Source organism: Pleurodeles waltl, chromosome 2_2 (genome assembly GCF_031143425.1).
Source record: "Pleurodeles waltl isolate 20211129_DDA chromosome 2_2, aPleWal1.hap1.20221129, whole genome shotgun sequence".
In the NCBI taxonomy this organism is placed as follows: Eukaryota; Metazoa; Chordata; class Amphibia; order Caudata; family Salamandridae; genus Pleurodeles; species Pleurodeles waltl.
In genome coordinates, this window is record NC_090439.1 from 662,938,119 (window position 1) to 662,954,235 (window position 16,117).

The window sequence follows — 16,117 nt, forward strand, 5'->3', positions numbered from 1 at the left end:
GACTTTAACATCATCAATTACAGCTCTCTGATTACTTTGGAATGTCTGCTTCTGCCTGTGAAACTGACTCAAGGAGGCTACACTGGCAGCCTGCCAACTTGAACCTCAGGAACATTCTCAAAGACAGGCAGCACCAACACATCACACAATAGCTGAATAATATATAAGAGGTTAATTGAAAGCTCGGATTCAGGACCCGCCCACAGACTCATCCCTCTCATTGCGTATTTGAAGAGTAGAGAGCCGCTGTTTGTCTTGCACTTGACTCAAGGTTGCAGAGCACCTGTGCCAGTTTCATATCCTACATTCGCTTACCATCCTGTGAGAGATGCTGACCATATCCTTTATGTTAGGATTGGTGGTGGCGCTGTGCTGTTGCTTCTGGCTAATTGTAGGCACGCGGAGAAGGTAAGAATTTGTAAGATTTCATCTTGTTTATTGGGAATATACACCCATGCACTCACATATAAAGTATGTACACACGTATTGCACAAAATGCAGTGGTACAAAAAACATATTTCACAGGGAATCTTGACATACCGATGATATTTCACAGTTCTTAGTGAGATGTGGTTTTCATCATTTTGATGACAGTGCCCAACCACTCTGTGGTGCATGACGCTCTCATGAAAATTACAATCATAAAAAGATTAATTACCAATAAGATTTTTGTCCGAATAAAATATACTTACAGTACCAAAGATGGTAGCGGTTTAGGGAAAGGAGATGATGCATGTAAATAAGTAGCCACATATACCTATAATTCTGCTAATGCAAAACTCTAATTCACAAAATAATTTCAGAAGAACTATTTGGAAAATAGCAAGTTACTCCTTTGACGGGTATTCCTGGAAACATTGATGTATTCTCCAAAAAATCATAACTACTCCTAATGTAGATAGAGTAATGATGGTATTTCTGAACCAGGCCCAAAATGGTCTCCCTCCCTTAAATATATTTTTCTGTAATTCACTGAAATTAGCCAGGTAAGAATGGAGGTGTAACAGTTAAGCTGTAGGGAACCCGTGCATTGCTTTATTTGGCTAAATCAGTGCTTAATTTGTGCTTGTTGTTTCCGGTGCTGAGCACCAGCACTTATTTTTGAGGGCTGGGGCTCATTCTTCTGCCTCAAGCATTTGCTGCGAGCAAAAGACACATATGGGAAAGACGGAGGAAGAAAAAACGAAAAAGCGTCACAAAGGAAGACATTAGAAAGCTGCAAGAGTGAGCTGAAGGGGTAGGGAGTGGCTTTATATGGATTGAAGAGGCCCGAGATGGCTTCAGGATTACGCCGCCTCAGTATTCCCTACTTGCACATTTAACTGCAGCAGCCGCATGTTTAAGAGGAGGGCTTTGGGCACCGGCACCTTTTTATTTACAAATTAAGCACTGGGCTAAATTGTTTTGTAGTCAAAAGATGTTGAGGATAAGACGAAGACAGGTGAAGATATGGAAGGCTTTGGGTAGGACAGAGGCAAGGATATTCAGGTTTGTCACCAACAAAGGGGAACTCTCACTACTGCTTTGAACTCGTATATGCAGGGCACAACCCCAACTGGGTACATGAATCTAGAAACAAGAGAGCCACTGACAAGGCACTAGCTATCGATTGTGTAGCAGGTGCATTTGCACCAGGGCCCAAATATATGATGGGTCTACTGCACCCAAAATATGACTGTCTTTTATGATTGAATCATTGTGATATGGGGGTCCATTTCCCATACTTGCATTACGGTCCATGGTACCCTTACTGGCCCACTGTCTGATGTTTGGACCTGTTGTGCAGGACGAAGGTTGACCGAATCTATTTATAAAATGTGAATATGTAGAGGAGAAAAGCACACATTGTCCTTCTTGCGAACGTCTCCCGGTGCAAGAAGTACAGAAGAATCACCCTTTCGGTGTGATGGGAATCGAAGAACAAAGGGCAAGAAATCAAAAGAAAAGCTGGGCGTTCACATTCAGGGTAAAAAGTTAGACCAACTATGCAGACTGTGGGCCTGGTTAATTGATGGGTGGTAATAGAAAACCAGTGAATTGTTGAGGAAGGGAAAAAGCCCTCAGTTGAACAATTCTCTGATAGTGAACACTCCTATTCTAGAAACGAATTTGTGCTAGGGAGAAGTTAGTGGCAGCAATTTAGTTTTACAGTTATTTTAAACTTTTTCCAATGCCAATTATGTTTGTGCATAACAAATAGCACAGCTAACGTTGTAAAATTATGTGTTTTAGGTAAACCACAAGTCAATAGGTTGTCAATCATAGATATTTTGAAAATACAAGCAATATTTTATTTCTGTATATCAGGCGCCCAGAAGAGCCTCCCTTGGAGAATGGGATCATTCCATATCTGGGGTGCATTTTTCAGTTCAGCTCGAACCCACTCGAGTTCCTCCGGGCCCGCAAAAAGAAATACGGTCAAATCGTCACCTGCAAGCTGGCAGGGAGGTTTATTCATTTCCTGATGGACCCTTTATCCTACCATTCCATGATTCGCCAGGGGAAATACTTTGACTGGAAGAAGTTTCATCTCTCGTCCTCTGCAAAGGTACAGTAGCACTTGAGTGTCATAAGTTATTGTTATCATGGTTTAAGTAGGAACCTAATACCAAGAGGCAGGCAGATGTTCCAACAGGAGCTCTGTTTCTGTCAGTGTTTTCCGTAAGTTGCCATGGTTCCCCTGAAAATCAAAGGAGAGTCATGGAAAGAAGAACCTATGGTTGTATGATGGAACTACGCATGCGGCAACCACGCATGCCTGAACAACGACTGCATTGATTCCACGCATGCCTTTATCATGCATGCCTTTAAACAATCAATCAATTAATCAAGTAATTTATAAAGCGCGCTACTCACCTGTCAGGGTGTCAAGGCGCGGGGAGTGCTACTGATCGAATAGCCATGCCTTGAGGCGCTTTCTGAATGTCAGGAGGTCCTGGGTCTGGCGTAGGTGGAGCGGTAGAGAGTTCCAGGTCTTGGCGGCGAGGTGAGAGAAGGATCTTCCTCCGGCAGTAGTGCGGCAAGTGCGGGGGACGGAGGTGAGGGCGAGGCTGGCGGAGCGGAGATGGCAGGTGGGGGTATGGAAGGTGAGTCTGCCATTGAGGTAGGCCGGATTTGTGTTGTGGAGGGCTTTGCGTGCGTGGGTGAGGAGTTTGAAGCTGATCATCTTCGATACGGGTAGCCAGTGTAGGTCTCTGAGGTGGGTAGATCTCTGAGGTTTTTTTCATTGTAAAGGCATTCATAATAAAGGCATGTGTGTGAAAAGAATGCATGGTTGTCGCATGCCACCCCCACCCTAAAATCAGAAGTACCCTGACCCCTGCCCTTAAAAACTACCCTGATACCCCAACCCACCCTGAGCCCTAAAACTGACCCCCACCCAAAAAATAAATCTACCCAACCCCTAAAAACAAAATTACCCAACTCACCCACCCCATGCCTAAAAACAGAAGTACCCCGACCCCCCACCTTTAAATACTAACCTGATACCCCCACCCACCCTGAGCCCTAAAACCAACCCCACCCCCAAAAATAAAACTACCCAACCACTAAAAACAAAACTAACCCGATCCTCCCACCTCTGCCCCTAAAAACCCGACCCCGCCTGCCCTGAATACAAAATTACCCTAAACCCCCACCCCGCCCCTAAAAACTAGACACCCCCACCCGCCCTAAATACAAAATTACCCCGACCCCCACCTCCACCCCTAATAACCCGCCCCCCACGTGCCCTAAATACAAAATTAGCCCCACCCTGCCCCTAAAAACCTGACCCCCCACCTGCCCTGAATACAAAATTACCCCAGCCCACCACCCCTGCCCTTAAAAACCTGACCCCCCCACCTGCCGTGAATACAAATTACCCCAACACCCCACCCTGCCCCTAAAAACCCGACTCCCCCACCCGCCCTAAATACAAAATTACCCCAACCCCCACTCCTAAAAACCGGCCTGCCCTAAATACAAAATTAACCCCCCACTGTAGGAGGCTGGCTTGTAGTGGGTCCCAAGGGGTACTTACACTGTACCAGGTCCAGTTATCCCTTATTAGTGTAGAAGAGGTGTTTCTAGAAGCTTAGGCTGATAGAAGGTAGCTATAGCAGAGCAGCTTAGGCTGAACTAGGAGACATGCAAAGCTCCTACTATACCACTGGTGTCATAGGCACAATATCATAAGAAAACACAATACACAGATGTACTAAAAATAAAAGTACTTTATTTTTATGACAAAATGCCAAAATGTTCTCAGTGAGTACCCTCAGTATGAGGATGCCAAATATACACAAGATATATGTACACAATACCAAAAATATGCAGTAATAGCAAAAGGAAGTAACGCAAGCAATGTAAAGTTACAATAGATTGCAATAGGAGCACATAGGTATAGGGGCAACACAAACCATATACTCCAAAAGTGGAATGCGAACCACAAATGGACCCCAAACCTATGTGAGCTTGTAGAGGGTCGCTGGGGCTGTAAGAAAACAGTGAGGGTTAGAAAAATAGCCAACCCAAGACCCTGAAAAGTAGGTGTAAAGTGCACCTACAACCCCAGAGAGCACAGAAGTCGTGATAGGGGGATTCTGCAAGGAAGACCAACACCAGCAAAGCAACAACAGTGGATTTCTGGACCTGAGTACCTGTGAAACAAGGGGACCAAGTCCAAGAGTCGCGACAATGTCGAGAGTGGGCAGATGCCCAGGAAATGCCAGCTGAGGGTGGAAGGAAGCTGCCACCGGATGGAAGAAGCTTTGTGTTCTGCAAGAACAAAGAGGACTAGGAACTTCCCCTTTGGAGGATGGATGTGCCACGTCGTGAAGAAGCTTGCAGAGGTGTTCCCACGCAGAAAGACTGCAAACAAGCCTTGCTAGCTGCAAGGGTCGCGGTTAAGATTTTTGGATGCTGCTGTGGCCCAGGAGGGACCAGGATGTCGCCACTTGGATGAGGAGACAGAGGGGGCACCCAGCAAGTCAGGGAGCCCTCGAAGAAGCAGGCAGCACCCGCAGAAGTACCGGAACAGGCACTTAGAAGAGGAGTGAACCAGAGTCCACCCGAAGTTAGAAAAGGGAGTCCCACGACACCGGAGGACAACTCAGAAGGTTGTGCACTGCAGGGTAGAGTGTTGGGGACCCAGGCTTGGCTGCGCACAAAGGAAATCCTGGAAGAGTGCACAGGAGCTGGAACATCTGCAAATCATGCGCTACCCAGCAATGCAGTCTAGCGTGGGGAGGCAAGGACTTGCCTCCACCAAACTTGGACTGAAGAGTCACTGGACTGTGGGAGTCACTTGGACAGAGTTGCTGAGTTCCAGGGACCACGCTTGTCGTGCTGAGAGGGGACCCAGAGGACCGGTGATGCAGTCTTTTGTTGCCTGCGGTTGCAGGGGGAAGATTCCGTCGACCCATGGGAGATTTCTTCAGAGCTCCTGGTGCAAGAAGGAGGTAGGCTACACCCAGAGCATGAACTACCAGGAAACAGGTGAGAAAGCCAGCAGGATGAAGCGATACAAGGTTGCAGTAGTCGTCTTTGCTACTTTGTTGCGGTTTTGCAGGCGTCCTGAGCAGTCAGCGGTCGATCCTTTGGCAGAAGGTGAAGAGGGAGATGCAGAGGAACTCTGATGAGCTCTTGCATTCGGTATCTAAAGAATTCCCCAAAGCAGAGACCCTTAATTGCCAGAAAAGGAGGTTTGGCTACCTAGGAAGGAGGATAGGCTAGTAACACAGGTAAGAGCCTATCAGAAGGAGTCTCAGACGTCACCTGCTGGCCCTGGCCACTCAGGGCAGTCCAGTGTGCCAGCACACCTCTGAATCCAAGATGGCAGAGGTCTGGGGCACGCTGGAGGAGCTCTGGGCACCTCCCCTGGGAGGTGCAGGTCAGGGGAGTGGTCACTCCCCTTTCCTTTGTCCAGTTTCGCGCCAGAGCAGGGCTGGGGGATCCCTGAACCGGTGTAGACTGGCCTATGCAGAGATGGGCACCATCTGTGCCCATCAAAGCATTTCCAGAGGCTGGGGGAGGCTACTCCTCCCCAGCCCTGACACCTTTTTCCAAAGGGAGAGGGTGTAACACCCTCTCTCTGAGGAAGTCCTTTGTTCTGCCTTCCTGGGCCAGGCCTGGCTGGACCCCAGGAGGGCAGAAACCTGTCTGAGGGGTTGGCAGCAGCAGCAGCTGCAGTGAAACCCCGGGAAAGGCAGTTTGGCAGTACCCGGGTCTGTGTTAGAGACTCGGGGGATCAAGGAATTGTCTCCCCAATGCCAGAATGGCATTGGGGTGACAATTTCATGATCTTAGACATGTTACATGGCCATGTTCTGAGTTACCATTGTGAAGCTACACATAGGTAGTGACCTATGTGTAGTGCACGCGTGTAATGGTGTCCCCGCACTCACAAAGTCCGGGGAATTTGCCCTGAACGATGTGGGGGCACCTTGGCTAGTGCCAGAGTGTCCACACACTAAGTAACTTTGCACCCAACCTTCACCAGGTGAAGGTTAGACATATAGGTGACTTATAAGTTACTTAAGTGCAGTGGTAAATGGCTGTGAAATAATGTGGACTTTATTTCACTCAGGCTGCAGTGGCAGGCCTGTGCAAGAATTGTCAGAGCTCCCTATGGGTGGCAAAAGAAATGCTGCAGCCCATAGGGATCTCCTGGAACCCCAATACCCTGGGTACCTCAGTACCATATACTAGGGAATTATAAGGGTGTTCTAGTATGCCAATGTGAGAGAGAGAGCATAACCACTGAGGTTCTGGTTAGCAGAGCCTCAGTGAGACAGTTAGTCATCACACAGGGAACACATACAGGGCAAACTTATGAGCACTGGGGCCCTGATTGGCAGGGTCCCAGTGACACATATACTAAAACAACATATACACAGTGAAATATGGGGGTAACATGCCAGGCAAGATGGTACTTTCCTACACCCACCCTTAATAACCCATCCCCCACCTGCCCTAAAAACAAAATTACCCCAACCCCCACCCCGCACCTATAAACCCGACCCCCCCACCTGCCCTAAATACAAAATTACCCCGACCCCCACCCCTAAAAACCTGCTCCCCACCGCCCTAAAAACATAATTACCCCACCCCCAAATACAAAATTATCCTGACCCCCACTCTGCCCCTAAAAACCCGATACCCCCACCCGCCCTAAATACAAAATTACCCTGACCCCTGCCCCTAAAAACCTATTCCCCCAACCCCCCTAAATACAAAATTACCCTGACCCCCACCCCAAAAACAAATAACGCCATCCTTCCACCCCGCCCTAAAAACCATAGTAACAACCCCCCCACCCTGCCCCTTAAAAAAATAAAATAACCTAACCACCCCAACCTCTTCACCCCCCGCCGCCACCCCAAACACTACCCCGAACTCTGTCCCAGCCCCACTTACCTGACCGTGTCCTCTCCCGATGGATCTTCCTTTTTCTCTGCCTTAACCACGTATGGGCGTTTTTCAGCACATGCCTGGTTAAGGCAGAGAAAAAGGCCTGCGTTGTTCAGGCAAGTATCGTTCAGCTTGTGTGCACAACACAGGCATGGTTCCGGACACGTTGTTCTGGATCTTTCCCATAACTGATATTCAAGAAGATAATTTACTGTGCTAACTCCTGCTCTTAATATCATCAGTGATGTCATCTGAAATGTCATCATTGATGTCATTAATGTCATTAAACATGTCATGTGTAGTGTAATATGTACGATCATGAGCAGTACATGACGGAGGCTCACGTTATAGTTAGCTAAGATAAGTATAACTTGTGAGTTTCAGTGGTCTTTTGAGTTTAAAATGGTATGTTTTAAGTGGCATTTACACCTAACTATAACGTCACTTTAACATTAGCTTTTTTCAGTGAATTTCAGAGTTTTTCAATTTATAGTACCATTTTATTACCCTACCTAACTACAGCTTTAACCTTTGTTTTTCAGTGAATTTCTAGGGTTTATGTTCAATGCAGAGTATGCTGTTACTAACATACCTAACTATAAGGTCACTTGTCTGTGGCGGACAGGCCCTGCTTCCAACCCCACTAGTGGAGGCCAACCTCCTGCCCCGTATACAGCCAGACAATGCCAGTGCTTGTCACAATATGAAGGGTGTTATTTTTAAATAATGTAGATCACATTAATATATATAATGCAAGCCTATTGGTTTTGTCAACGGGTCACCACATCGTTATATGAAGTCAAACCTATTAACTATGCCAAAGGGTGACCACATCCATATATAGGGCAAGCCTACTGGCTTTGTCAAGGGGTCACCACATAAATATACAAAGCACACTTATTGACTTTATCAAGGGACCACCACATGATTATATGAAGTCAAAGAAGACAAGCTTATTGACTTTGTCAAGGAGTGACCACAGCAATATACAGGGCAAGAGTGTTGGCCTTGATAACAGTTGACCACAAGAAGATATAAAAATATGTTTACTGGCTTTGTCAACAATATTAAGCACACATTAGTCTTTCTGTCATAGTCTTCAGGCCATGTAATACAGGCATAAAACTGACCAGAAGGGGTCCCTACAATCCTTAGGCAAAGAGCAAAAGTTGAATGGAGAAATGCTGACAAACAAGATAAACATTTTTTTGGGGTCATGCTGTGTACACCCCTGGAAAAATAGTATTACTTTTAATGAATGATTGATGGGAGCTGCTGCACTCTCTGCAGGTCCCCACAACATATTTGTGAGATGCTGGTGGTGCTCCTGCCCAAATCGGAGCACCATAAAGAAGGAAACCATATGCAATTTAGTCCACAAAGGGCTTTAGAGGGCGCTCCTTGCCAAAGAGCAGTGAATAGTCAATGAGCAGCTGGAGCTGCTCATTTATTATTTTGTTTACATTTTGTTTGGGGTGTCACCCAAAAATGGAGCAGTAGTCCCACTGGCTCCCCAGTCTGCAGGTGGAAACCGGGATGACTTTTTTTCGTGGATGCCTCAGTCCCAACCGTGGCACTCACAACTCTGTTGCCTCCTGGAAGATGTGGGGGGGAATCCCAGGCCCAGTGGCCCCTCTGGACCTGCCAGCTCCCCTGCCAGCACGATGCCCAGGAGCCGGTGGTAGCTATTTCCAATGTTTTCTCACCAGGTGGAAGCAGCTTTTATTTCTACTCTCTCTGGGCAGGAGCAATCCATTAACCCCTGCCTGCGTGTGTGCAAGCAAGGGAAATAACATAAAACCATATTTGTGTCATGGAAGACAGCATACTTCTAGCGGACCCCAGAAGACAGGGTACCCAGGGCATTACATAGGTCAGGAAGGAGGGGCACACCTCCCTTCCCTTTCATTCATTTTAAAAAAAAAATGTTTATTGGTCGAACTTCTGGGCCCTTTCTCACTCTGAGGTGGCTTTTTATTTTCCAGCAGAACTGCAGACAGTTTCTTAAAAATTTGGCCCTGGGGGAGTGTGGCTCCTCTATGCCGCCCCCCCCACCCCCCCCCCCCACAAGGCACAGGGGGTCGGGCATCCCTAATCTGCCACCCTACAGGTTTTTTCAGGACACGGGGACTGAGTACCCAAATCCTAAAATGGCTGTCAAACGTCTTTGTTGATGTGAGGCAGCCTATCAGATCCATTGATCTGCCGGTCACCCAGTCCTACAGAAGCCTAAAATATCTGTACATTTTGAACCCTGGTTTCTCAAAAACTGCTGAATGGGTTTACACCAAAAGCACATTTTTTTTAATCAAGATCTAGCTTTCTGCCAAATGTGTGCAATTCCATTTAGCCATTTTGTTTGTATCACTGTTCGAAATTCCTAAGGGAAATTGCATGAAATAAATGTCTTTTTAGGAATCCCTTCTTTTCTCAGCCCACCTGATGGATCACCCTGAAACTTTCCAAGAGTGAGCCGAGGTGGATGAACTTTTTTTTTTTTTTTTTTTTTAAAGTTAATGAGTATACATCAAATGGCTCCAAAGTTATTAGCAAACAAAAAATCCTTATCCTAATAAAACCTGGTGGTAACTATAACTACACAGTTCGATGAAAAATAAAAAAAGGTAAAGTGACATTATAGTCAGATGAAAATTTCAGTGACTAAAACTTAATAGAAACACTGAAATTCACTGGTTTGTAGTTATCTATAGTAACTATAACTCTTGCCCTAAGGAAACTATGTCTCCCGGCCCCAGCATACACAGACTTGTGATCACTGATGTCATTTTAAATGTTCAAGTGATGCCATAGAGTATGTCATGAGTGATGTAAATTATGGGATAGTTATGTATGGAAATGTCGAGAGTTATAGTTACCTCAGTGCACAAGTTCTGGTTACTAGAGATTATTATAACTGCTGAGTTTCAATGAGATTTAGAGTTTAAAATGTTATGTTCTTACTGAAAGTTTCACCTAAGTATAGCCTCACTTTTATCTTTGTTTTTTCTGTGAACGTCTGAGGTCTTTTTACTGTGAAGTAATATTTGTTTAACCATACATAAATCCAACCACCCACAATCTGGCTGTGCAAGCTGGGGGTTTTGCCACAGGTCCCCTGTAGGCAGTCTATCCCATGCCAAACACAGTCTTCAGCCAAGTGCAGTGGACCATTGGTTGCAGACTAGCCTCTGTGATCGACATTGGGTTGGCCACAGTTCCTGGCCTGTGAGGAGTCAACCGTGTGCCATGCATGGTCTTCTGAAACCCAAAAATATAAGACGTGAGTCTATTGGCTTTATCAAGGGGTGAGCATATCAATATATATAAAGTGGATCTATGACCTTTCTCTAAAAATCACCAATATTTTAATCAAATGTATATTTAAATAATTCATGCAATGCAATATTTATTAATAATGATTATTATAAAAATGTTTAATACAATTTGAATTTAAAAAATGCATGTGACTCTTTCTTTTTACATAGTTTTTATTAATATTTTTTGTGGGTACAAAATGTCCAAAAACAATAGAAACATTGTTAAAAAAAAAACACATGTTTCTGAGTCTTTCTTTTAACATTTTGTGGCCCGGAAAATACAATCATAAAAACAACCACAAGGGGGGCCTTGCACGCCAGCTGAAGAGCAAAGAGCTCCAGCAGGGGATGCCTTAAAAATATGGTAAGTTCTTTTGGGCTTATGGATTTAATGACCAAGGAGACTTACTGTTTTATATTATGGCGCTGGGGGTGGCTGCACGATTCCCTGCAACCTTTATAAATTAAACAAAAGTTTGGTGGTGCTGCTTCCTATTCTAGAGGCCACCAAGATCAAAAAAGTATAAAAAATAAAGCCCTTGGAGGGCATTATGGGGTGCACTGAATAATAAATAAGTGGCTCCTGGCACTATTTATTATCCACTTTATTCAATAATGTACTGTGGGTGTCCCAATGCCCAATCATGTATTATTTGTATAATGGATGGGGGCACGTAGCCCCCCTCCTGATGTCTTTTCTGACCTCAAGGGCCCCCTCCCCTAGGGCTGTGTTTTTTTAAATAGGAGAGGGTCCTGCCCCCCCTCCTCAAGCCACTAGTGTCCCCATCTGACAGGGTCTTTTTCTAAAAAAAGCGGTTGATGCGCTCCCACCTTAGTCCTTAAGGACCCAGGAAAGCCTATCCATGGGGTCAATGGGCCAGTGTTGGGTGCCCACTCATGGCATCCACAAAACATTACACTTGGAGCTGTTGTAGGAGCCCCAGGGTCCCGCAGCCCAAGTCTTTGCTCTCACCTTTTCTTTGCTCTCGCCTCATGGAAGCAGCTGTTTGTAACTGCACTCACTAGGTGGGAGAAAAGTGGGCCTCCCTTGCTGGGAGTTTGCGGGCAGTGTATGCCCGCAATCTCCCAGGCAGGTATCCTCAGTATCCCAGGGTTGGGGTCCCCTGGACATTGCAGATCATCATGTCCAGGGGACAAGTTCCCTGGGGCCCAAAAGAGGTTTGGGGGGGGGGCATGTGCCTTCCTCCCCTTCTTCAAAGGCATCTACATTGGGTGATGGGTGGAGCGGGGGGAAATGCCACTCATGCCCCTCCCAAAAAGTTAAAATGAGAAGACTCCCAGGCCCTGGCCTGCCCTGGGGTGTCTATTTTAATTATCATTAAAATGCAGATGGAGCTTCTGTTTTGTTCTTTTTTTTTTTTTTAAAGGCACAAACTCACTGGAATCTTCGAGGCACCAGGGACTCGTTTGCCACGAACAATATTTAATAAAGGGATGGGAGTGTGCCCTCCCACAGCCTCTCTAAGGCCCTGGGGACCCCATACCCTGGGACCTGCTCTATTGTTGTGTCTGTGGGCCCACCCCCCAGGTTACTGTTTCCCTGCCTGCAAGAGCATAGGCAGGGAAAAAATGTGTGCTCCCACCTGGCGGGAGCTGCAAAAATGCTCCTGCCTGGTGGAAGCACAATTTTTCCCTGCCCATGCTAGAGCATGGACAAGGAAACTGAGGTTGCTTCTGTCAGGCGTGAGCAGGAAAAAACCTGCTCCTGGCAGATGGATGCAAAGCCAGCTCCTGCTGCACTCTGGACATGGCGCATGCAGGGGAGCTAACTGGGTTGTGGGAGTCTTGCGGCTCCCCCTCAGCTCCAACATTGTCAGGTGGGTACCAGGGCACTGTTAAGATGTACTTCTTCTCATAACAAATCAACTCCAGTTCAACTTAAATGCAAGCTCCACTTACCTCTCAACTGCCACCCTCAGAATTCCCCATAGGTCCAACATACAAAGTTCCAAATACCAAGTTCCACATGCAAAGTTCCACAGGCTATGACATAAGATGATTCTGCACATATGGCAACCATAAACAATTAGCAACCACACCACATCTTTTCCCTCAGAAAATATAATTAACAAAGCAAAATAACTACAGAAAATATAATAAATAACACATAAATAATGGCATAATGATATCAGATTTGCAATATGTGCAGCATTGTATTCATTTCCTAGTTTTGTTCTTCCTATTATAAACCAATCAGAATTATTCAATGGCAAAAGGCGAAAAGTTGACAATGTCCTATATGCATCAAATACAATTTCAAACTAATTTTCTAATTTTGTATTCACCAGTCTAGACATATCACCAGAATCCAGAATAGCCACGTTTGATTTTACTTTCTTGATGGTAAATGGGCGCATAAATCTGGATGCACCTTTCTTAACAAATCTGATTTGTTTACCAAAACAACATCCCCCAGGCACATGACCACAGCCTTAACACAATTCTTCTCATCAAATCTGGCCTTGTGCCTCCTTTGGTAGTCTCTGCGTCTTTTGAAGACAGGCCTGATTTGGAGTTTGGTGGATGGGCTACTTTGTCACAAACATGACGGACATCCCGTCTGCGGTATTACGATTCCCACAGGATACCGGTACTTACACCTTATAACAGGTCCAGTTATCCCTTATTAGTGAAATGTAGTCAGTGTCTAGAAGCCAGGCTCTCTAGGGGTAGTGTGGATAAGCAGCCAAGGCCTAACTAGGAGACATGCAAAGCTCATGCAATACCACTGTGGTCACACAGTACTCACACACATGAAAGACAATACTTAGTTTACAAAAATAAAGGTACATTATTTTGGTGACACAATAGCCAAAAATACCATAGAGACTATACTTCATTAGGAGGTAGGTAATACGCAAATTATATACACTGGTATGCAGAAATAGCTGTAAAAACAGTTAGAAAACAGTGCAAATAGTGAAAATCACACTAGTTAGAAATGGGCCTGGGGGAACACAAACCACATACTAAGAAAGTGGAATGTGAAAGCCGGTTTCCCACCTAGGCAAGTGTAATGTGTATAGGCGTGCTGAGAGTATTAGAAAACACCACAGGTAAGTAATAGAACCCACCCAAGAGCCCAGGACAGCAGAAGTAAATCACAGTAACTTTCCTAGAACACACAAGAACACGAGAAATAAGATATTGCAAGAACCAGAAGAGACTGCAAGACACCAACAATGGATTCCTGGACCTGAAAACCTGTGGAAGAAGGGGACCAAGTCCAAATAGCACTGAAGAGTCCAGGGAGAACAGGAGCCCCCTCTAACCCGGAGTGACCTATGTACAGTGCACACGTAAAATGCCATCCCAGAAGTCACGAAGTTCAAGGAAAATGGTCCTGGATAATGTGGGGGCACCTCTGCTAGTGCAGGGGTGCCCTCACACTCAGATACTCTGCACCCAGCCTTCAGTGTTGGAAGGCCTGACATATGGGTGACTTGTGAGTGACCTGGTGCAGTGTATTTGGCAGTGAAAGGGTGCATATTCCATTTCACACAGACTGCAATGGCAGTCCTGTAGAAGCCTCCTATGGGTGCCAAAAGAGATGCTGCATCCCATAGGGATCCCCTGGAACACCAATGCCCTGGGTACCTAGGTACCATATACTAGGTATTGTATTCTTACTCTCCCAGTGATTCTCTACACACTACACTTGTCTAGGGGGGAATTCGTGATTCACATTCCACTTTCTTAGTATATGGTTTGTGTTGCCCCTAGACCTATTTTCTCCCATTGCATTCTAAAGCATTTCCCATTGTTTGCACTATCCTAAGTCTAATTGATTACCTTATTTTGGTGTCTAGTGTATATATTGTGTATAAAATTACCAGATATTTACGGTCTTGTGTCACCCAAATAAACAACATTTATTTTTGGTAACACTGAGTATTGTGTTTACTTCTGCATAAGTACTGTGTAACTATAAGTGGTGTTGCAGGAGCTTTGCATGTCTCCTAGTTCAGCCTAAGCTGCTCTGCTATAGCTACCTCTATCAGCCTAAGCTGCTAGAACACTACTACATTTCACTAATAAGGGATAACTGGACCTGGTGTGAGGTGTAAGTACCCAAGGTACCCACTACAAACCAGGCCAGCCTCCTACAAGCACCCACAAAAGTTTGGGTGTCAAGTCATGAACCCAACCTCACTGTGCATGGTTTGTGTGCAGCTGGGGGTTGGGCACCAGTGGGGGTTGGGCATAGAGCCTTGACAGCAAGACAGCACCCCAACTGTCCCATAATAAACACATCTCTAGGATAGGCACCCGTACTGCTGCAAGGGCAAGGTATAAACAGGCACAATGGATTGTCCCATAATGTATTATAACATGTCATTCAAAAGCCATCCATTCTTCAAAGATTAGATCTTTTCAAAGTAGACTCCAAACCTCATTGTAGATATGTCTGTGTTTCTTTCATCACGCTAAATCTTGGAATATGCAAGTGCTTGAAGGCAAGATGGGCTTCAGTTAATCCTCTCCCTGGAGAACTGCAATAAACTTCAGAAATTTAGATCCAAACAAGGCCTGCTCAACCACCCATCCTCTCAAGAAAGGTACATTAGTAATAGTAATTCCAGTCATTTACAATGCTTAGGAATTGTAAAAATATGGTATGAAGTACAATGTAAAAATTATCATTGCATGTGCTCTAAGATCCCAGCTTGTAGTTGGTACATAATAACATTAAGAGAAGCAAGGAGCAACTCGAGGAAGCAGGGACCTATAGGCTACACGATCACTATAGTGAATAAGCTTGCAAGTGGAACAGCAAACCTTACCGTAGTTTTAAACGGGATGAAACCTAAGCATAGTGACTACTGGGTGACTACGTGAGAGGATGTCTCAAGATGACACTCTGTGGACTATGCTGCTGGGTATGTAGGATTACCTGATTTGGGGCAAATGCCCAGAGGCAGCTCAAGATCAGTACTGGGACATCATCATTAACAAGTCCCACACCGTTGACTTGAGGAAACGGCCTCACTTTGTGAAGGCATATCACACTGTCCTACTGCTACATTTTAAGTGTACCACACCAGAGCGAGTGTACGTATTGTACAATCACATGGAAACAACACCAGTGTTACTACAAACTGTAGCACACCACTAGGTAATAACAATGCAATTGCAAATGTTTGCTTTTGTGCAAGCAAAAACCATACTCCAATATTCAGGACACCCCAAAATTTAGGTTACCCAAATTTGACCTCAAACATTTCTCCCAAAGGTTGATCTTGCCCCAAAATTCACCCTCACTGACATCATTTAGAATGGTAACACACATAAATGATTGGGATGACTCAATAGTTGAGTTCTAGATCTGAGAAAAGTTAAAGGGTTTTATTACAAAGTTCTCGAAATCAAGTGATATAGAATAAATG

The 16,117-nt window shown here is 45.2% G+C and overlaps 1 protein-coding gene across 1 annotated transcript in view; it reads left to right on the plus strand.

Annotated features, from left to right (window-relative positions):
* The first annotated feature begins 273 nt into the window (after window positions 1-273).
* Window positions 274-16,117, plus strand: part of LOC138282533 (cytochrome P450 7A1-like) — a 49,665-nt gene continuing 33,821 nt past the window's right edge. The window contains exons 1-2 of the mRNA XM_069220224.1: window positions 274-408; window positions 2,308-2,548. Of these exons, the coding sequence (XP_069076325.1) occupies window positions 329-408; window positions 2,308-2,548 (321 nt within the window). The 5' untranslated portion in view covers window positions 274-328. The remainder of the gene's footprint in view (window positions 409-2,307; window positions 2,549-16,117) is intronic.